Source organism: Centruroides sculpturatus, unplaced genomic scaffold (genome assembly GCF_000671375.1).
Source record: "Centruroides sculpturatus isolate CEXI.00-Female unplaced genomic scaffold, Cexi_2.0 scaffold557, whole genome shotgun sequence".
Taxonomy (NCBI): domain Eukaryota; kingdom Metazoa; phylum Arthropoda; class Arachnida; order Scorpiones; family Buthidae; genus Centruroides; species Centruroides sculpturatus.
In genome coordinates, this window is record NW_019384744.1 from 197,024 (window position 1) to 220,627 (window position 23,604).

Below are 23,604 nucleotides of genomic sequence, written 5' to 3' on the forward strand. Positions count from 1 at the left end.
CCAAAGATTAAGATTGATTTATATCCACTGTTGTTCAGAAAGTTAAAAAATAAATTTGCAATTGCTATTTCAAAAGAATATCATCAAAATCACGAATAAATTTTGCAGCATCAACATTAAAATCTCTTAACTATTCATTGGACAGTGATGTTTGATATTTTGATTTTTATATCTTTTATTTTTTACAAGGTTTGTTCACAAAGATACAAAATATCTCCCATGCAAACTTCTTAAGACTTAAAATTCCTTTTGGCAGAGAGTTATAAAAAATTTAATAAACTCTCTTCTTTAAATAGGTTTGCTGCAAAAATTTTTTATAAAAAAGTCTTAATTCTTGTTGACCTTTCAAAAGTTTATATGCTTTGAACTAGTTCAAATGCTGATAATAAAACATAGTAAAATGTGCTTAGCAGGCCAGATAAATATGCTTTCGGGGCTAAAGCTTCAAGAACCCTGTATTATAATATTGGTACATTTTACTTTTAGCAGATAGGGGATGAAACCAGGGCTACTCAAAGGTATTGCCTGGGCTGAAAATGGAGAAGAAAGATGATTTAGAGAAAAAGGCTGAAGGTAAAATTATAAAGGAGGATAGGAAAGGGGATGAAATGGAAGTCCAAAGGGTGCCTGTATCATTTTTATTTAAAACAAAATTAAAAATTTACATTCAGTTGTGGAACAGTTGTTAAGAATTACAAAAGCACCCTAATTGATTGGCACACAATCATAACATATTTACGACACCCATTGTACTTGCAATGGGATAACCAACAAAGTTCCTTATGACAAGACAATAAATATGTGCAAACAGAATAGATGTCCATGTTACAGAAGTGTCATAAGCGAGGGACACCACTAAGTAAATAGACAAAACATTGTGACTTGCAATGGGAGACTGATAAGACCATTAACACATGGCATGACATAAAACAATGAACATATGCCTAAAAAAAAACATGCCAAACTAGCAGTATGAACAAACATATGAAACATTGCAACTTGCAATGGGGACTGAAAATAGGGAAGAAAATAAACAGATATATACATAGGAATAAAATACAATGCATACTAAACAAAAGTGCCCTAGATGGGGTAATACAATACACATGGCAATTTGCAATGGGAGACTGACAATTTTCTGTGTAACAGGTTGTCCAACAATTGGTTGACACTTGCAAGAGATCTGCCTGGTCTTCTTAGTAGCTGAAGATATTGAAAGCCTGAGTTGAATGCTGGAAGAAACACCATTGAAAATGTAGGTTTAGCACGTGGAGATGAAGATTGAATTGAGTGCTTTGTGGAACAGCTTTGATGACACCAAGTATGTATATTTAGTCTGTTGAGATGAAATCCCCATTCAGTGCTTTTTTAGAGCATTTTTGAAGACACCAAGAATGTACGTTTAGTTTCTGGGACTGAAGGTATCATTGAGTGCTCCTGTGGAATTGATGAAAACGTTTAGTTCTGTATATAAGTCTTTATTGTTGATGAAGGCACTCAAAGGACATGGCCAGTTCCATCCTGAAGAAAGCACCTTTTGTAAAAGTGGAACCCTTTGAGTATCAAAAGTAGCAGTCAAATATAACATGATGAACATATTGCAGGGTTTGTCCATCACACTTACAGTAGTTACTGTCTCAAAGATGGAAACCTACGGAGTTATCTCCGTAGGTTTGCATCTTTGAGACAGTGACAGTAGGTTCCATGGCCCGTGAGGAGTTGGGAAGTGCTATGGTTGATTTTCAGGTGTTTCCATTTAAGTCTTTCTTGGATTTTTGGTATAAAGGAAAAGGTTAGCCTCCCTGTTTTTTCTTTCTTCCACTCTCTCTGCCAAAGAGCAATAACCGTGTTGTGTAAAATGTTTTGGAGAGTTGTCTTAGCTATTCCATTAAAGCTAACTGGAATTTCAGTCTGCAGCTTGCTTTGCAAGGTGATCGGCTTCCTTGTTTCCTTTTAGTCTGTTATGTCCTTTAACCCAGGTTAGTGCATAATGATTATTATTATCGTTATCATTTATATCTTGATTAATAATTCTTGACTGGAAACAGTTTTGATTATGGATCCTTTTTAAGGCAGTTTGACTTTCGGATAATATATGGATATGTTGACTGTTGATCTTTTGATTTTTGATGTATTTAATTGCTTGGTTAATGGTTAGTAGTTCAGCTTGCATGATAGTACAATATTCTGCAAGACAGAATTTGTCACTATAAATTGGTTGAGTAGGGTCTTTACCATATATGACGAAGGCCGCCCCAACCTTTGTGCTGTTTTTAGACTTGTCCATAAAAATTTGCAATGAGGGTTTTGGTTCCTCATTTTGGTCGAGTTGTGGGATTATACTGTGATGACTGGGATGTAATTTGATTGGTATCTGTGCATGAGAAAGACCTCTGCATATCTGTTTCAATGTTCAGATTTGGTAGGATTCTGATTTGAATATATTTCAACAGGCCTCCAGGCTTATTGAGATCTAAGTTGTTAAAAGAAATCATATGCCATTGCCACATGATTTCTTTTACTTTCAGATGTAATGGTTTAAGACCAGTGAGCACCTGAAGGCACTGTCCTATAAGCTCTGGTCAGCCAAAGAAGAGAAAGCCGTTGGACTTTATTGAGTAACTTTCAAATCCTTACATTGTCAATCACACTGCCCCAAAAAGGAGCACTGTAGAGGAAGGAAGTAAGTCTCTATGCAGGCTGTGTATATAAGGTAGATAGAAATTGGGGACTAGGCCCCAAAGCCATTACAAATGCAGTTGAGTAGGCCGTTGTAAACAATGTTCCACATCCCAGGGCCCGAGCAGGAACCTGGGGGCATCCCCTGTGTATGTTTTCAATAATGGTAGTGTTATTGTAAAAAAGAGTAACCATCCTATCTTTACATCATTACTAAAAACTACCTTAAAGGTTTCGTGGACAGTTATTGGTTTGTAATTGCTGTAATAGAGCTGGCCACCAAAAGGAGTTGAAGGTGTTTTGAAGTCATTCGATATCACAAGGACATGTTCTTTTTTCCATGATTTTTCAATGTAGTTGGTGACTTTGTTTATAGCATGATAGGTTGATTTTCCTCTAGTAAAGCTGTACTGATTTTGGTAGAAAAAGTGCCATTCAGAAATCCACAAAAAAATTATTTAATAGAAACAATCAATTTTTCTACTCAAACGTGAATCTGACATCCAAAAAATTGCCAGGAAATAATTCCTGCAAAATAAAAACCCCTCCAAAAAGTGATTTTACAAAAAAGTATATAAAAAAATAAAAATAATTTAAAATAAATGCTTTTATTTGAAAAATATAGCTGCAAGGATTATTATTCTTTCATTTAACAAGACATGAAATTTTACACATGCAATCTACATTGTTTACAAGCTGGTTGACCTTGAGAACAGCTGGTGTCAGCTTACCCGGGTAGTTCTCATATACGCCTTAGGGGAATATTGGTTTAAAGCAGGAGGGGAGCTAACTTACCGCATCTGTTCAAATATAACACAATTTTTTCGATTTTTATGCTATTAAATTATGAGGGGACTGAAAAGAAGGTATGGGGAAAAAATTTTACTAAACAAAAAGACCTGCTAATGTCAAAAAACATTAATAGCGTTTTAAAAAATTTTACTGAAGTCAAATCAGTCAAATAGAAGTTTGAAACGATTTAATTAATTTGAAAAAAACTCCCATAAAAAACAATAACACAATTAATTACCTAATTAGTAAATCATCATAAAATATTTTTGCGGCAAATAATTCATGAAATTTGCAGATATTATAGATAACGATGTATATATGCTGATCCATGCATTTTTGGAAAAGTTATAAGTCAAGGCCCTTTTTTGAGGACCTTAAAGCCTATGCCCAAGATAACTCGGGATATGGACTGCACAGTGTCATGCGCAACTCGGGTTACGGGCGGAAGGAGATAATTATTATTTTGAATGGATTTAATTGCTTTAGAAACTTCAGTAAAAGTAAATGGAGTATATCTTTTTCTGTGTTTGGATTGTTATCCACCTGATTACAAATATCCTGTTGTTTGTTAGTGTCGTTTTTAGTGTCTTTGGGGAAATGTGTTTCCATAAGTAATTTCAGTGTGTCTTCTAGTGAGTTAGTGTATTCTCCATTTTCCTTTTGAATGGTTGCTGGTATTATAGTCCTTTTTTCTGGGTTTGCATACAATATAATAGGGGTCTGTCCATGCTGATTTTTTACCCATTTTTGTGCAATATTCTCTCCACTTCGAGGTCCCGGTCTTGTTAATTTTCTGAAGTAAATTAATAAATATAAACATGGCCGACAGTATTACATTTAATTAAATATAAAATTGCAACGTTTAACAATACTTTGTTTCTGTTTGTTCATCCGTTGTTCGCTCCAGTTGACAGTCCACAATTTTACAAACACGGAGGCGACCTTTCTGCCTGACCAGTACCTCTTTAAATTGACCGTATCAGAGCCCAAAATCCTTATATACAAACAAAGATGTTTATCATTTGATTAATATTATTTCTCTACAACGATAACTGTTATTGACCGTTGGAAGTCCTTTAAACGACCATTATCATTCGAAAATTTGCCATAGGAATTAATGCTACAAAACTAGATCACTAACAAATAATTAATTACATAATGTAGAAGCACCAAACTTTAGGGAGTGACTTATTATCTTACTATGCGACCCCCTTTTTTGCCCCGAATTATTACTCCCCCACTTGCTAGACCCATGCGAATTTTCAAAAATTTAAGGTTTAATTACTCCCTCTAATTAGCATACCAAATTGTCCTCAGTGACTAGCTGTATTTAATACTCGGTTAATCCATATCCCAAAATTTTCCAGGAGCTTGAACAGACACAACTTCACTCTGACATCAGTCCAGGCATTGGTGTTTGCTGACCACTATATTTTTAAATTTTTATGCTAATTCATTCACATGGCATCCTCTTGAGTTGCAGTTGATGGACAGTTTATGCTAATTACAATTATGATGTTAAGATTCAATTTCTTATAATTATTATTAGTCAGATTTTTGTAATTTAGCTGTTCAGTATAATAAATAAAGGTAAAATTGCAACAAAACTTTTTTAAAATTTGTTTATTAAATGTAAATAAATAATATAAATTCATGTTAGATAACACTATTTACTTCTACTCTATATTTAATAATGGTGATGAATAATAGAGAGGTTGAGGCACACATTTTAAACGTGTAAATGTGTACGTGTGACGTTCGGCGCCGCTTTCCCGTAAGCCTAAAAGTTTGACGATGGTGTTTGGAATGTCGAGCGTAATTCCACCGACTATCCAAACACCATTGTCAAACTTTTAGGCTTACGGGAAAGCGGCGTCGAATGTCACACGTACACGTTTACACGTTTAAAACGTGCGCCTCAACCTCTCTAATTATATCCATCATCGTGTCTAAACATGTTTCATTCTTCACTTTCAATTACTATAATTTAATCTATATATTAATATAAGATAGGATTTTAAAATTGTAATAAAATGGAAAAAGTATTTTTTATGATAACAGAGCTATATTAAAAGTGAAACAAGGATTCAAATTATAAATTAGAAAAACAGTATAATGCCATTTTGTTCAGATGGCTCATAATGAAATTTATTAGGCATTATAGAAAGTAAATTTACTGTTATGACATTTACTTATCAATGTCAAAATTTTCTGGAAATTGTTTAATTACAAATAACTGTATTTTATGAAATATGAATTTAATAATAAATATGCTTAAAGATGACTGCCATTCTAATTGAAAGCTTTCCAATTAAATTTAATTCATTGTAGAAAAAAAATTACATATTAAAAGTTACCACTATATTCATATTTCCTCATTCCATTCTGATGAGGAAACATGAATGATTGTATTGGTTTCAAAGTGTGTAGCATGTAGAATGAGAATTAATTAAATGTTAATTTAATATCTATTGAAGATACTTGTATGTAAATTATTTTTTCTTTTTCAGTTTTTTGAGATATTATTATAAAATGATATTTACAATTATTTTTCTGCTGACTTCAGATGTCAGATTTTTGATAGTTCCTTAATTTTGGATTTTGAATAGATTTTTTGCATTTTGATATGTGTAGTATAATCAACCAGAATTTTATTCTACCAGGATATTTGCTAGATTTTTCCATTTTTTAATTTTTGTAATTTTTCATAAATAAGTGCAATGATTTTAATTGAAATTATTGTTTAAAACAAGGAAATTTTTATAATTTAAAATAAAATTTGATTTTAAATAAGTTGATATATTTTGAATAAAAGTAGAAAAATTATAACAGCAGTTATATTATAAAATGAAAATAATTTATATACGCATGTAGTATGTAAAATTGTTGTTAACATACATATACATTATATATATATAAATTTAAGTGTATATGTATAAGTTTAATAATTATTAAAATTACAAAAATATTTAGATCTATATATTTTAACTAAAATAAGTTTTATTTAAAACCTAGACATAATATTTTTAAAAATAGTTAAGTTCTATATTGAAAAAACAAAGCCTCAGAAAAATAAACAAATTTCAACATTATCCATCATCTACTAACAATTGAACACAAGTTTTATATTTCACTCCACTTCTTTCTTCTGCTTTTTTCCTTTTCCCGTTTTTTCCTGTACCCAAATATCTATAGATGGCACTCATTCTGGACCCGAACGGAGTAAAACTGTTATACAAGTAGATCAAGGTAGGATTAAAATCCACAACATTGTTTTGAATAAAAGTTATGATTAATACAAAGTATTGAGAATATTTATAACAGCTTAATTTTCTGAATTATAATTATATTTACTGTATTAATTTATAGATTGACATTTATATACAAATATTTAACAAATGACAATTTTTATTTTGAATGTTTTTTTATGTTAATATGATAATTTTATTCTTTTTTTTAGCATTACATTTTAAATAATATCCTTGTAATAAACAGTGTTTAGATTGAAATTGTTCTCTATATTTCATATTCTAGAAATATAACTAAATTTTCAGTTCAATTGAAAAAAAGTAAATACTTGTTCTAGATATGTATGTTCAATTATAAATTAGTGTTGGTACAGTGAGTGGAAGTGTTAAATTTATAAATTGATAGTTGTCAGCTAATGTTTCTTTATTAATATAAAAATAATATAGAAAATTCAATTGCGTAACTTTACTTACTTTTAATAATAATTACTTTTATTCAAGCAAAATTACATATGATAATTACTAATTAAATATTATATGAAATATTAGATTATAACAACAACAGATACTGTATGTAGACACAAATATTTTACCAGACTTGTTCTAGTAATTTTTGTCATAATTAGTAGGGCTTATAAAGCTTATGCAAATTTGTATATTTCTTGTATATAACTTACAATGGCATAAACTGTCATTATAGATTATATGTGCTAAAATATGGTACACATTACTTATTATGATGGCAATTTATTTTCAAATTGAGTATGTAGAATTACAACAGTGATTATGTATGAAGTATTTTAAGTTTAAAATGTGAAATATGCTTTCAATGTTTTGCTATTATGTATATCTGTGATAAGTGTTCTGGATAGAAAATATTGATTTAAAGTTTTCAGAATATTTATAAGTTTCATTCATTCTCATAATAATCTACAAATTTTTTAAAATAAATATAAATGTCTTTTCTAGACAGGAAATTATGATTTTTACTAGTAATAATAAATAAAATAAAAAGTTAAAAAATAAACTTCTCAAGATTTTTAATAGAATTTCTGTGAAATGCTTTTAAGAACAAATCTCATCTTGAAATCTAATATTGAAAATTATCTGAAAAAACAAGCACCTAAAAATATTTTATAGAGCAATAAATAACATCAGCAAATATAATTTAATATAAATATGATATGACAAACATTTTTGATCCAAGTAAGATCTGATTCAGATCAAAATGTTAGAATTAGAATATGTTAATTCGATAGAATGCTAAAAGATCAATTTAGTATTCTAATTCTATCAAACATTTTGACCTGAAGCAGATCTTATTTGGATTGAAGTTTGTCATAGCATATTTATATAAAATTATATTTGCTGATATATTTTTGAATGTTTTGATGATGTTATTTACTAATATATAACCAGCTGTGGGAAGATTTAGAATTTTATAGAACTTTAACTGAAGAGTTTAATTTTAATATTAATGTGATAGTTTTCTTCAACTCTTTATTGCCGTATTAGTCTGCAATTCACTAAGAACATCAAGACAAGACAATTTGTTAGATTCAAAAGAAAAGTAATTCTTTGTAACTAGTATAAAATAAATAATGAAGAACCAAATGCATCTAAAACTTTTATGTCACTAGTTCTTTTCAAATAATTTCTTTTTGAATGTTGGATCTTATGATGCAGTTTGTTCTCAAATATATATTAAGTGTTTTGTGTGAAATTTATTCAAATAAGAGTTTAATTTTAATAGTTTTAACATTAAGACAAGACTGATTTGTGAGTCAAAGAGAAGTGTGACATTTTAAGGAAAGAGTAACTCATTATCTTCTTTATAACTTTTTACTTTTATTTAATTGAAAAGGTGTTCCAAGTTTTTTAGGCATTTTCCCATATGCCATGCACACACTTTTCTATCACTTCCTCCCAAGCTGATTTTATGTTCTGAATCTTCCCATAGCTGGTTATACACTACAAAATACCACCAAAACTCTCAACATATTTATATTTGCAAGTATATTTTATGACAAACCTTTTTCATCCCAATAGGATCTGCGTTAGGTCAAAAATGTTCAATAGAATTAGAATGCTAAATGTTTGAATTTAAATATTTTAAAATCGTGGGAACTGTAAACATTAGAACAAGTTTACAGTTCCCACAATTTTAAAATATTTAAATTCAAACATTTAGCATTCTAATTCTATTGAACATTTTTGACCTGACGCAGATCCTATTGGGATCGAAAATGTGTCATATCGTATTGATATTAAATTATATTTGCTGGTATATTTTGAAGGTTTTGGTGGTGTTATAATATTTTACATAAAGAACATCAAATAAAATTTCCATAAATCACAAAGGGTTATTTCATCACTTTCTGTTGTTACTATGCTTTGAATGTAGCTATAGCTCCTAATTCATTGGCTGTAGGCTAGTCATGTTTTTATGCAGATACACTGCCTTTACATCTGGGTATAAGTCAACAAGATGCTGGGAGGTGTCCTGGAGAATTATTGAGCAGGAAGTTAATTTTAAAGGAATGCCCTTTTCCAGACAATCATACTTGACTGAGGTATGAAGTGGTTGATGGACCAATCCTTGAATAAAACTTGCATCATTCGTGCCTTGTTATTTGTATGATAGTAAATAGGATGGGTGTGTGCTTACTAACCTGCTTCAATACATGTTGTTCTTGGAGCAATAGATGAAAAAAGGCTATCTTAAACCCAGCAACATGATCCTGTTCTTAAAAGCTTTGAATTGTTTTCTTTGTGTGATCTTTCAGGCTTTTTTTTTTTTGAAAGGAAAAAAAATAAGTCTGGTTTCATCCACATTGAGGATCTCTTCCAGATAGTAATTGACTTTCTTGATAATTTCATCAAATTGGTCAACAAATATTTCTGCTGCTTCTACATCCATGCTTGTCATCTCACCACTGATACTTTGATTATGCAGGTTGAATATCTGATGAAACATTGAAACCATTGATTCTTCACTTCACATGCATTCAAAGATATTGCATGCCTTGGCTTGAATTATTAAAATGTCACTGTTATTCTTTTTGTATCTGGTTTTGTATCTATCAAATAAGTTTAAATTACTGGGAATCTGTTTTGACAGATTCCCAGTAATTTTCCATTTCATGAATGAGGTTTTTTCACTGTGTAGTTATTATGGCTTTAAATCTGTTGATGTTTCCATTGCTTCTTTTACTTTCAAGATCAAAACAATTGAATGCACCATCTCCATGGGAGTAGATTATCTGACACTAGGAGTCTTACAGATAATCCAGAAACACTTTTATTTTTCTGTTTTGGTTACATCATGCACTGCACATTTAATGTTTCATGAACAAAAATTAATTTACTCAAAATCTAATGTAATCTTCAAATACAGTACAGGTATACCTACAGTGACCATACGTCCTTTATTTTGTAAAGTTGACGCAAAGTTAAAAAAAATTTTTTTAATAATATATTGAAGAAGTTAGTTTTATATACGCCATCATGACCAGTGTTGCATTGCTACATAGAGCGCAGTAGTGCAGTGTGTCGCCAACCAAACGGCCCACTGACAGTACTAGGGGGTGGACACTCTTATGGGGATTTTTGTGATAGTTTTTTAACTCTCTAGTTGATGGATGATACACTTGTTAATTAAAGCTGAAGTTAATTGAAAGAAAAATNACTAAGCTTATTTTATATCAGAAACACTTGCTGATAAAAGAATATACATGCTATGGAATATCTATCCTCTAATCTGTTTAGTAAAAGCCCAGAATTTTTAGTACAGGTATACCTCGCCTTACATTGGTAATTGGTTCCAGGAGAGGCATCTTAAGTCAAAAAACAACATAAGTCAAATTTACTTGTCACTAGGCTAAACCACAAATAACCATTTCCAGTTTTGTATTTTATTTATAAATGAATTTTTAATAATATATGGTTAATAAGAATCTATTTTAAGCTTACAAACAAATTACTTTTTTCTGTACTATATTAAAAACTAAAATTTATCTAAATTTATGAATTCATGTACGTACAATACATACATATAAATGTACATGTTTGCAAGTACAGTAGAGCGTCGTTTATCCAAAAGAATTCCTAATAATATATGGTTAATAAGAATCTATTTTAAGCTTACAAACAAATTACTTTTTTCTGTACTATATTAAAAACTGAAATTTATCTAAATTTATTAATTCATGTACGTACAATACGTACTTGTAAATGTCCATGTTTGCAACTTGGCAATGTTTACAGTACATTGCGGACTCTTTATTTGTGAATGTGGTTTGCTCTAAGACATTATAAAATAAAATGATTTTGTAAGGTTAAATAACAAATACAGTTAGTTTATTTTGTACTGTCGCAAGATAATTTTAATAATTTATATTAAATTTACCAATATCAAGTGGCGCTGACAACGATGCCAAATGGTAGATATTGAAGCTATTGTGGAAAACACCAATATTGAGCACTTAAAGACCGCTAAATAAGATGACAACACAGAAACACAATGTTTTCGTGTTTTGTTCTCTAGGATTTATGATGATATATACATTTACAGTAAATGTTAATATAATTTTAATATGATTTTATGTGCTTTAACACTTTTATAGTGATATTACGACTTCAATGTTTGTGGCGGACAAACAAAGTCGAATAAAGTGACTTATATGGAAAAATAAAAATCAAGTTTATTTTTTGACAAATGACATATAATTGAGAACGACATAACTAGAGGTATACCCATAATTGTATAACATTAAATAATGTTAAATATAGGATTAGTTTCACAGCACTACAATTGACAGATGACTTAGAGACTAAACTCTCTATGTAACTGGAAATCACTGTATATTGTACTTTATGAAATGTACACTAAGCTACAGTACAATGCTATATGTTCTAGGTAAATTTTTTTAAAAACTACATCATATAATCAAGTTTCCAATGTATATTGATTTTAAATAAAAAAATCATGGAAACTGGATGTCTTCCTGTAAGCAATATCAATCAAGTAATAATAGAATTGTTTGTGACTGACAATTTGTAAAATCTTGCTAGCTAACTGGAACAGAAAAACTCTTCTTTCAAACATTATGAAACATTTATGCACTTTGATATAAAATAAAACACTTTATGATTGCAATGATACCAAAAAAGAATAAGCATTAGAGATCTGAAGAGAGAGAATGCTATTGGACTGGTTTTTTGGTCAGAGATTTTGAATGAGAAGAATAAATTAACAGTATAGAGAAACTTGACTTATACAATTAGAACAATAATAGATGTAGACTTCTTTAGTAATAAAATTTGTCATTTCTTGACTGTTTTTAAAACTAATTACAAATTAAATAATTTTGAAACATTAGGGAAAAAGTAATGAAAGTGTTTTCAAATTGCATGAATTTATTTCAGGATATTGGTATACCTTCCTCTGGGGATTGTAAATTTACTGACTTTTTCATTTACCGGTAATTCGGTACATGAAAATTAAAATACCAGTTTTCCAGTAAATTTTTTCTTGAAAAATAACATTTTTTATCACCTTAATTTTATTATGATTTCCATTTCACATTTTTATTTCAAAGATATCAAATATAAAAATTAAAGTGTTATTCTAAACAAACTATAATAATAAATAGAAATAAAATAATACAACAAAAATAATATATGGTACCTAATACCATTTTATTGATTACCATTTTTTTTTTAAATTAACTTCTCAAGAAACTTAAATTATTTATAGTCTTATCTCCTAATTTTTGTACAAAATAATCCTGATCCCGAGAATACCCTTTCTGATTCAACACTTGTTGGACAAATGGTCATTAAATTAAAATTAAACAAAAAATATCTCACATAAAATTAATAATGAGGTATATTGTTGCTTACACTTACCTGTTTTTTTTTTTTCAATATCCCTTTAGCCCTTTTAAATATCTATAAACACAATATTTTCTACATAGAAATTTCTAGTATGGCTTTTTTATTTACCGAATTACCAGTAAATTTTTGAAATTTACTGGTAAGTTTATCAAATGTTTTTTGTCAATTTATCGGTAGACCAACCTTTCTCTAGTGTTAAATTTGTTAATAATAATTTTCTGATCATCTTAAACCAAACTGTCTGATTTTATTCCAATCTGATAGTATTTGAAAGATTAATTAATCAATCTTAAAAATGTGTAAACAAGAATCACACAGTACTGAATACTTTTTCCAGTTTGGCATCTTTCCATTTTGAACAAGTGTTTTTTACATTGAAAATTGTTCTGTTACAAAGAATTTTTTCCATTTAGACGGGTTTCTGTTTTGAACAGGTTTTACTATATTATATAAACCTATACATTAATAAAATGATTTAGTTATCTACTTTGATAAATGTGGAATAAAACAAAATTATTTTTTCATTTTGTGTATATTATCATCATGTTATGTGTAGTTAAAAATTTTATATAATTCAGTAAAAAAATCTAATTATTGTTTTAGTTAATTCAGTAGTTGTGTACATTGCTTCTGAGGTTCCCCATCTCTCTTATTTCCCTCTTCCATCCCTTATCAGTAAGTCTCATACATGATGGTGCTTCTTGTGTGGTTCAAATGGTTCCTGTGAGCCAAAATTTACAGATGACATTCACATCATGTCATTTTGTAAACAGAATTTTTATCTGTAAATTTAGTTAGATAATAGCAGATTAAAAACCATTAGTTTTTTGATGATGATAAAATAAGTTTAAAATACTTGTTAAGTATTAAATTATTAAAACATCAAAAATTATTAATGTTTGAAAGAAAATACTAATGAATTTAGGATTGTCAAATAACTGGCCAAAGAACTATAATAAACATAAGTTTTAAATACATCATCAAATATTGCATATGCACTAAAATTTGTCATAAACTTCATAGTTTATCATGTGCTAATAACAAAATTAAAATTTGTGGTGCATGATACCACATTACAGCTAGTGCATTACTGCATTCCAAAATATTGTCAAAATCATTTACTGACAGGTTGTTTTTGCAATATAAGAATGCAGATCATCTGATTTTGGTACTGAGTGTACAAATTCTACTCTTAACATAGTCAGCTTGAAAAATTGTTCACTATTCCTCATTTTGAAGAAGTACAAGAGCATTTCTTGTAGTTCTTCAAAATGATTCTGAAAGAAAGTTTGGATCTGGAAGAAAAGCTTGCATGAAAATTTTCACTTAGAGGAAGATCATTGGGAGCAGCTGTTCAAAGGCATTATTGCCTTTGAACAGATCAATTCAACAAGTTTCTTCAAAAAGTTTTGTCCACAAAGTGATGAACATCAAATATTAGTACCAGTAGGAATACTTTTTTTAGTCTAACAAGTGAATTCATTTGGCATCTGCAATTGGATTATGCTTTGTCAGAAAACTCACTAATCTTTCCTTTGTCTTAGACAGTGAATCATATTTTACTTTGTCACAATCAATGATTGGAAGAAATAATGATGTGTAAAGTTATATCTAAAATTTAAATACATCTGGAAGCAAATGCTTACTTTAGATCGGGTGGCACAACTGGCAAGCAGAAGTCAAGGATTCAAGCCCTGCCCTGGGTCAGTTGTTTTCTTCCCAATGGTTCTGAATTANCTAGACATAATATTTTTAAAAATAGTTAAGTTCTATATTGAAAAAACAAAGCCTCAGAAAAATAAACAAATTTCAACATTATCCATCATCTACTAACAATTGAACACAAGTTTTATATTTCACTCCACTTCTTTCTTCTGCTTTTTTCCTTTTCCCGTTTTTTCCTGTACCCAAATATCTATAGATGGCACTCATTCTGGACCCGAACGGAGTAAAACTGTTATACAAGTAGATCAAGGTAGGATTAAAATCCACAACATTGTTTTGAATAAAAGTTATGATTAATACAAAGTATTGAGAATATTTATAACAGCTTAATTTTCTGAATTATAATTATATTTACTGTATTAATTTATAGATTGACATTTATATACAAATATTTAACAAATGACAATTTTTATTTTGAATGTTTTTTTATGTTAATATGATAATTTTATTCTTTTTTTTAGCATTACATTTTAAATAATATCCTTGTAATAAACAGTGTTTAGATTGAAATTGTTCTCTATATTTCATATTCTAGAAATATAACTAAATTTTCAGTTCAATTGAAAAAAAGTAAATACTTGTTCTAGATATGTATGTTCAATTATAAATTAGTGTTGGTACAGTGAGTGGAAGTGTTAAATTTATAAATTGATAGTTGTCAGCTAATGTTTCTTTATTAATATAAAAATAATATAGAAAATTCAATTGCGTAACTTTACTTACTTTTAATAATAATTACTTTTATTCAAGCAAAATTACATATGATAATTACTAATTAAATATTATATGAAATATTAGATTATAACAACAACAGATACTGTATGTAGACACAAATATTTTACCAGACTTGTTCTAGTAATTTTTGTCATAATTAGTAGGGCTTATAAAGCTTATGCAAATTTGTATATTTCTTGTATATAACTTACAATGGCATAAACTGTCATTATAGATTATATGTGCTAAAATATGGTACACATTACTTATTATGATGGCAATTTATTTTCAAATTGAGTATGTAGAATTACAACAGTGATTATGTATGAAGTATTTTAAGTTTAAAATGTGAAATATGCTTTCAATGTTTTGCTATTATGTATATCTGTGATAAGTGTTCTGGATAGAAAATATTGATTTAAAGTTTTCAGAATATTTATAAGTTTCATTCATTCTCATAATAATCTACAAATTTTTTAAAATAAATATAAATGTCTTTTCTAGACAGGAAATTATGATTTTTACTAGTAATAATAAATAAAATAAAAAGTTAAAAAATAAACTTCTCAAGATTTTTAATAGAATTTCTGTGAAATGCTTTTAAGAACAAATCTCATCTTGAAATCTAATATTGAAAATTATCTGAAAAAACAAGCACCTAAAAATATTTTATAGAGCAATAAATAACATCAGCAAATATAATTTAATATAAATATGATATGACAAACATTTTTGATCCAAGTAAGATCTGATTCAGATCAAAATGTTAGAATTAGAATATGTTAATTCGATAGAATGCTAAAAGATCAATTTAGTATTCTAATTCTATCAAACATTTTGACCTGAAGCAGATCTTATTTGGATTGAAGTTTGTCATAGCATATTTATATAAAATTATATTTGCTGATATATTTTTGAATGTTTTGATGATGTTATTTACTAATATATAACCAGCTGTGGGAAGATTTAGAATTTTATAGAACTTTAACTGAAGAGTTTAATTTTAATATTAATGTGATAGTTTTCTTCAACTCTTTATTGCCGTATTAGTCTGCAATTCACTAAGAACATCAAGACAAGACAATTTGTTAGATTCAAAAGAAAAGTAATTCTTTGTAACTAGTATAAAATAAATAATGAAGAACCAAATGCATCTAAAACTTTTATGTCACTAGTTCTTTTCAAATAATTTCTTTTTGAATGTTGGATCTTATGATGCAGTTTGTTCTCAAATATATATTAAGTGTTTTGTGTGAAATTTATTCAAATAAGAGTTTAATTTTAATAGTTTTAACATTAAGACAAGACTGATTTGTGAGTCAAAGAGAAGTGTGACATTTTAAGGAAAGAGTAACTCATTATCTTCTTTATAACTTTTTACTTTTATTTAATTGAAAAGGTGTTCCAAGTTTTTTAGGCATTTTCCCATATGCCATGCACACACTTTTCTATCACTTCCTCCCAAGCTGATTTTATGTTCTGAATCTTCCCATAGCTGGTTATACACTACAAAATACCACCAAAACTCTCAACATATTTATATTTGCAAGTATATTTTATGACAAACCTTTTTCATCCCAATAGGATCTGCGTTAGGTCAAAAATGTTCAATAGAATTAGAATGCTAAATGTTTGAATTTAAATATTTTAAAATCGTGGGAACTGTAAACATTAGAACAAGTTTACAGTTCCCACAATTTTAAAATATTTAAATTCAAACATTTAGCATTCTAATTCTATTGAACATTTTTGACCTGACGCAGATCCTATTGGGATCGAAAATGTGTCATATCGTATTGATATTAAATTATATTTGCTGGTATATTTTGAAGGTTTTGGTGGTGTTATAATATTTTACATAAAGAACATCAAATAAAATTTCCATAAATCACAAAGGGTTATTTCATCACTTTCTGTTGTTACTATGCTTTGAATGTAGCTATAGCTCCTAATTCATTGGCTGTAGGCTAGTCATGTTTTTATGCAGATACACTGCCTTTACATCTGGGTATAAGTCAACAAGATGCTGGGAGGTGTCCTGGAGAATTATTGAGCAGGAAGTTAATTTTAAAGGAATGCCCTTTTCCAGACAATCATACTTGACTGAGGTATGAAGTGGTTGATGGACCAATCCTTGAATAAAACTTGCATCATTCGTGCCTTGTTATTTGTATGATAGTAAATAGGATGGGTGTGTGCTTACTAACCTGCTTCAATACATGTTGTTCTTGGAGCAATAGATGAAAAAAGGCTATCTTAAACCCAGCAACATGATCCTGTTCTTAAAAGCTTTGAATTGTTTTCTTTGTGTGATCTTTCAGGCTTTTTTTTTTTTGAAAGGAAAAAAAATAAGTCTGGTTTCATCCACATTGAGGATCTCTTCCAGATAGTAATTGACTTTCTTGATAATTTCATCAAATTGGTCAACAAATATTTCTGCTGCTTCTACATCCATGCTTGTCATCTCACCACTGATACTTTGATTATGCAGGTTGAATATCTGATGAAACATTGAAACCATTGATTCTTCACTTCACATGCATTCAAAGATATTGCATGCCTTGGCTTGAATTATTAAAATGTCACTGTTATTCTTTTTGTATCTGGTTTTGTATCTATCAAATAAGTTTAAATTACTGGGAATCTGTTTTGACAGATTCCCAGTAATTTTCCATTTCATGAATGAGGTTTTTTCACTGTGTAGTTATTATGGCTTTAAATCTGTTGATGTTTCCATTGCTTCTTTTACTTTCAAGATCAAAACAATTGAATGCACCATCTCCATGGGAGTAGATTATCTGACACTAGGAGTCTTACAGATAATCCAGAAACACTTTTATTTTTCTGTTTTGGTTACATCATGCACTGCACATTTAATGTTTCATGAACAAAAATTAATTTACTCAAAATCTAATGTAATCTTCAAATACAGTACAGGTATACCTACAGTGACCATACGTCCTTTATTTTGTAAAGTTGACGCAAAGTTAAAAAAAATTTTTTTAATAATATATTGAAGAAGTTAGTTTTATATACGCCATCATGACCAGTGTTGCATTGCTACATAGAGCGCAGTAGTGCAGTGTGTCGCCAACCAAACGGCCCACTGACAGTACTAGGGGGTGGACACTCTTATGGGGATTTTTGTGATAGTTTTTTAACTCTCTAGTTGATGGATGATACACTTGTTAATTAAAGCTGAAGTTAGTTGAAAGAAAAAATGAGGGGTTTCTTCCTATTGTTATTAGAAAAGTGGTTTTAGCATTAGAAAAATCAGAAAATATACAAGCCAAAAAATTCAATGATGCTGTGTACACATTTTATCAAACGTGCATAGATTATCTAAATAATTGGGACATGTTTTTTATTGAAATAGAGGTGTTTGAATGGGTCACATTATGCGAAATCCCTTTGTGGGCGAAAGTAGAGGAAAGCTATATCTTTATTTCGAATCATTGGTCCGTAAATATACTCGACGGTGAATTATTTGATGAAGTTTCATGTGTAAAAAAATATGTCACAAACGAAAAGATCGACGAATGGTGACAGAATAACCAGCCCTGCCATCAAAGGTGGATTGAGATTTTTGAACATTTTACAGCAAAAGAAATTGTTTTCAAAAACATTTGTAAAATCGTAGAATTTTCTTTGTCTCCCTGGATCTAATGCCCCCGTTGAACGAATATTTTCATTGCTGAATAATATGTGGACGAATGAAAAAACTGATTTAAAAGTAAGCACATTAGAAGCATGTATTTCCATCAAATACAACTTTCAAATGAACTGTATGGAATTTTATGACTTTAAAGCGTGAAACGGCGCTATAAAAAAATTAATTCTACTGAAAAGTATCAAAATTAATGTTATTTAAATTTTTACAATGTGTGTATGTGTAATAATTCAGATTGTTTAAAATTTTAATGTATGCATTGTTGTATGCTACTATTTTCGTAATAAATGTTATAAACTTATGAATTTTATAAGGTATTTTTTGATTTTCTTCGATATGTCCTTTAATTTTCCCCCAAAAATATGGTCACTGTAGGTATACCTCACCTTACATTGGTAATTGGTTTCAGGAGAGGCAACATAAGTCGAATTTACTTGTCACTAGGCTAAACCACAAATAACCATTTCCAGTTTTGTATTTTATTTATAAATGAATTTTTAATAATATATGGTTAATAAGAATCTATTTTAAGCTTACAAACAAATTACTTTTTTCTGTACTATATTAAAAACTGAAATTTATCTAAATTTATTAATTCATGTACGTACAATACGTACTTGTAAATGTCCATGTTTGCAACTTGGCAATGTTTACAGTACATTGCGGACTCTTTATTTGTGAATGTGGTTTGCTCTAAGACATTATAAAATAAAATGATTTTGTAAGGTTAAATAACAAATACAGTTAGTTTATTTTGTACTGTCGCAAGATAATTTTAATAATTTATATTAAATTTACCAATATCAAGTGGCGCTGACAACGATGCCAAATGGTAGATATTGAAGCTATTGTGGAAAACACCAATATTGAGCACTTAAAGACCGCTAAATAAGATGACAACACAGAAACACAATGTTTTCGTGTTTTGTTCTCTAGGATTTATGATGATATATACATTTACAGTAAATGTTAATATAATTTTAATATGATTTTATGTGCTTTAACACTTTTATAGTGATATTACGACTTCAATGTTTGTGGCGGACAAACAAAGTCGAATAAAGTGACTTATATGGAAAAATAAAAATCAAGTTTATTTTTTGACAAATGACATATAATTGAGAACGACATAACTAGAGGTATACCCATAATTGTATAACATTAAATAATGTTAAATATAGGATTAGTTTCACAGCACTACAATTGACAGATGACTTAGAGACTAAACTCTCTATGTAACTGGAAATCACTGTATATTGTACTTTATGAAATGTACACTAAGCTACAGTACAATGCTATATGTTCTAGGTAAATTTTTTTAAAAACTACATCATATAATCAAGTTTCCAATGTATATTGATTTTAAATAAAAAAATCATGGAAACTGGATGTCTTCCTGTAAGCAATATCAATCAAGTAATAATAGAATTGTTTGTGACTGACAATTTGTAAAATCTTGCTAGCTAACTGGAACAGAAAAACTCTTCTTTCAAACATTATGAAACATTTATGCACTTTGATATAAAATAAAACACTTTATGATTGCAATGATACCAAAAAAGAATAAGCATTAGAGATCTGAAGAGAGAGAATGCTATTGGACTGGTTTTTTGGTCAGAGATTTTGAATGAGAAGAATAAATTAACAGTATAGAGAAACTTGACTTATACAATTAGAACAATAATAGATGTAGACTTCTTTAGTAATAAAATTTGTCATTTCTTGACTGTTTTTAAAACTAATTACAAATTAAATAATTTTGAAACATTAGGGAAAAAGTAATGAAAGTGTTTTCAAATTGCATGAATTTATTTCAGGATATTGGTATACCTTCCTCTGGGGATTGTAAATTTACTGACTTTTTCATTTACCGGTAATTCGGTACATGAAAATTAAAATACCAGTTTTCCAGTAAATTTTTTCTTGAAAAATAACATTTTTTATCACCTTAATTTTATTATGATTTCCATTTCACATTTTTATTTCAAAGATATCAAATATAAAAATTAAAGTGTTATTCTAAACAAACTATAATAATAAATAGAAATAAAATAATACAACAAAAATAATATATGGTACCTAATACCATTTTATTGATTACCATTTTTTTTTTAAATTAACTTCTCAAGAAACTTAAATTATTTATAGTCTTATCTCCTAATTTTTGTACAAAATAATCCTGATCCCGAGAATACCCTTTCTGATTCAACACTTGTTGGACAAATGGTCATTAAATTAAAATTAAACAAAAAATATCTCACATAAAATTAATAATGAGGTATATTGTTGCTTACACTTACCTATTTTTTTTTTTTTTCAATATCCCTTTAGCCCTTTTAAATATCTATAAACACAATATTTTCTACATAGAAATTTCTAGTATGGCTTTTTTATTTACCGAATTACCAGTAAATTTTTGAAATTTACTGGTAAGTTTATCAAATGTTTTTTGTCAATTTATCGGTAGACCAACCTTTCTCTAGTGTTAAATTTGTTAATAATAATTTTCTGATCATCTTAAACCAAACTGTCTGATTTTATTCCAATCTGATAGTATTTGAAAGATTAATTAATCAATCTTAAAAATGTGTAAACAAGAATCACACAGTACTGAATACTTTTTCCAGTTTGGCATCTTTCCATTTTGAACAAGTGTTTTTTACATTGAAAATTGTTCTGTTACAAAGAATTTTTTCCATTTAGACGGGTTTCTGTTTTGAACAGGTTTTACTATATTATATAAACCTATACATTAATAAAATGATTTAGTTATCTACTTTGATAAATGTGGAATAAAACAAAATTATTTTTTCATTTTGTGTATATTATCATCATGTTATGTGTAGTTAAAAATTTTATATAATTCAGTAAAAAAATCTAATTATTGTTTTAGTTAATTCAGTAGTTGTGTACATTGCTTCTGAGGTTCCCCATCTCTCTTATTTCCCTCTTCCATCCCTTATCAGTAAGTCTCATACATGATGGTGCTTCTTGTGTGGTTCAAATGGTTCCTGTGAGCCAAAATTTACAGATGACATTCACATCATGTCATTTTGTAAACAGAATTTTTATCTGTAAATTTAGTTAGATAATAGCAGATTAAAAACCATTAGTTTTTTGATGATGATAAAATAAGTTTAAAATACTTGTTAAGTATTAAATTATTAAAACATCAAAAATTATTAATGTTTGAAAGAAAATACTAATGAATTTAGGATTGTCAAATAACTGGCCAAAGAACTATAATAAACATAAGTTTTAAATACATCATCAAATATTGCATATGCACTAAAATTTGTCATAAACTTCATAGTTTATCATGTGCTAATAACAAAATTAAAATTTGTGGTGCATGATACCACATTACAGCTAGTGCATTACTGCATTCCAAAATATTGTCAAAATCATTTACTGACAGGTTGTTTTTGCAATATAAGAATGCAGATCATCTGATTTTGGTACTGAGTGTACAAATTCTACTCTTAACATAGTCAGCTTGAAAAATTGTTCACTATTCCTCATTTTGAAGAAGTACAAGAGCATTTCTTGTAGTTCTTCAAAATGATTCTGAAAGAAAGTTTGGATCTGGAAGAAAAGCTTGCATGAAAATTTTCACTTAGAGGAAGATCATTGGGAGCAGCTGTTCAAAGGCATTATTGCCTTTGAACAGATCAATTCAACAAGTTTCTTCAAAAAGTTTTGTCCACAAAGTGATGAACATCAAATATTAGTACCAGTAGGAATACTTTTTTTAGTCTAACAAGTGAATTCATTTGGCATCTGCAATTGGATTATGCTTTGTCAGAAAACTCACTAATCTTTCCTTTGTCTTAGACAGTGAATCATATTTTACTTTGTCACAATCAATGATTGGAAGAAATAATGATGTGTAAAGTTATATCTAAAATTTAAATACATCTGGAAGCAAATGCTTACTTTAGATCGGGTGGCACAACTGGCAAACAGAAGTCAAGGATTCAAGCCCTGCCCTGGGTCAGTTGTTTTCTTCCCAATGGTTCTGAATTATTTAATAAATTATTATTTTAGCTAAGAAATGCACCTAACATCTAGTAGCAAATTACTTAATATTAATCATTAAATTAGCAGAGTTATAACCTGATTATTTAGGTGATCATTTGGTGATGTTTGATATACTGAACCATCAATTTTGTATTGTATATTCTTGTGGATAATGTTTTCTAAAAGATAAAATAACTTAGTTACAAATGTAGAAAACATTCTAAGTTTTATTCACTGTTAATTTTTAATTGTTAGTTTTAGGAATTGATTTGATATTAAAGAAATGAAAAACTAAGAACTCCAGCAAAAATGAAAAATATTTAATGATAAACAAATGTTTTCAATAACTTTAGCTATCATCATCAAATTAAATATGTTTGAAAAAGAAAGCAGGAGAATCAAAAGTTTTACTGGAGTTTGGTTTTTTATTCTGGAGTTTTTTGGTTTGTGTTATGCATTGACACATAATAATATCGATACAGTTTCTGTGTTATTATTCAGAGTTTATTTGACATTAGTGATAGAATAATTTGTAAGGTTCAGAGTTTGTAAATAAAAAAAAATGCACATAACACACACTTTATGAAACTAGACATGCTAGTACCAGAATTTCTGACTATAAATAAAATGTTACAATAATTAATATAGGATTCAAATATTACAGTTTCAATTTAGTTATTACAATAAATAAAATTGATTAGTAAAAACTACAAGTATTCAATATCTCAAACAAGTTGTCTGATTAGCAAAAAGAATCTAGCAGAAGAAAAAACCGTATTTATTGTTGTGTTCTAAATAAACTTAATTATTATTTAAAATAATAATAACAAAAAAATACAAATATTAACCACTGACCAA

At 28.6% G+C, this 23,604-nt stretch overlaps 1 protein-coding gene across 9 annotated transcripts in view; it reads left to right on the top strand.

The window, feature by feature from the left end:
- The window catches only part of LOC111628429 (calcium/calmodulin-dependent protein kinase type II alpha chain-like), an 88,129-nt gene that overhangs the window by 25,175 nt on the left and 39,350 nt on the right, over positions 1-23,604 (top strand). For 6 of the 9 annotated variants that reach the window (XR_002757171.1, XR_002757172.1, XM_023372209.1 and 3 more), the window contains exon 6: positions 6,667-6,720. The exons of the other annotated variants lie outside the window; for them this stretch is intronic. Coding sequence is in view for 4 of the 6 variants with exons in the window: in XM_023372209.1 (XP_023227977.1) it covers positions 6,667-6,720 (54 nt within the window). In the remaining 2 variants the exon portion in view is untranslated. The remainder of the gene's footprint in view (positions 1-6,666; positions 6,721-23,604) is intronic. 9 annotated transcript variants of the gene reach the window in all.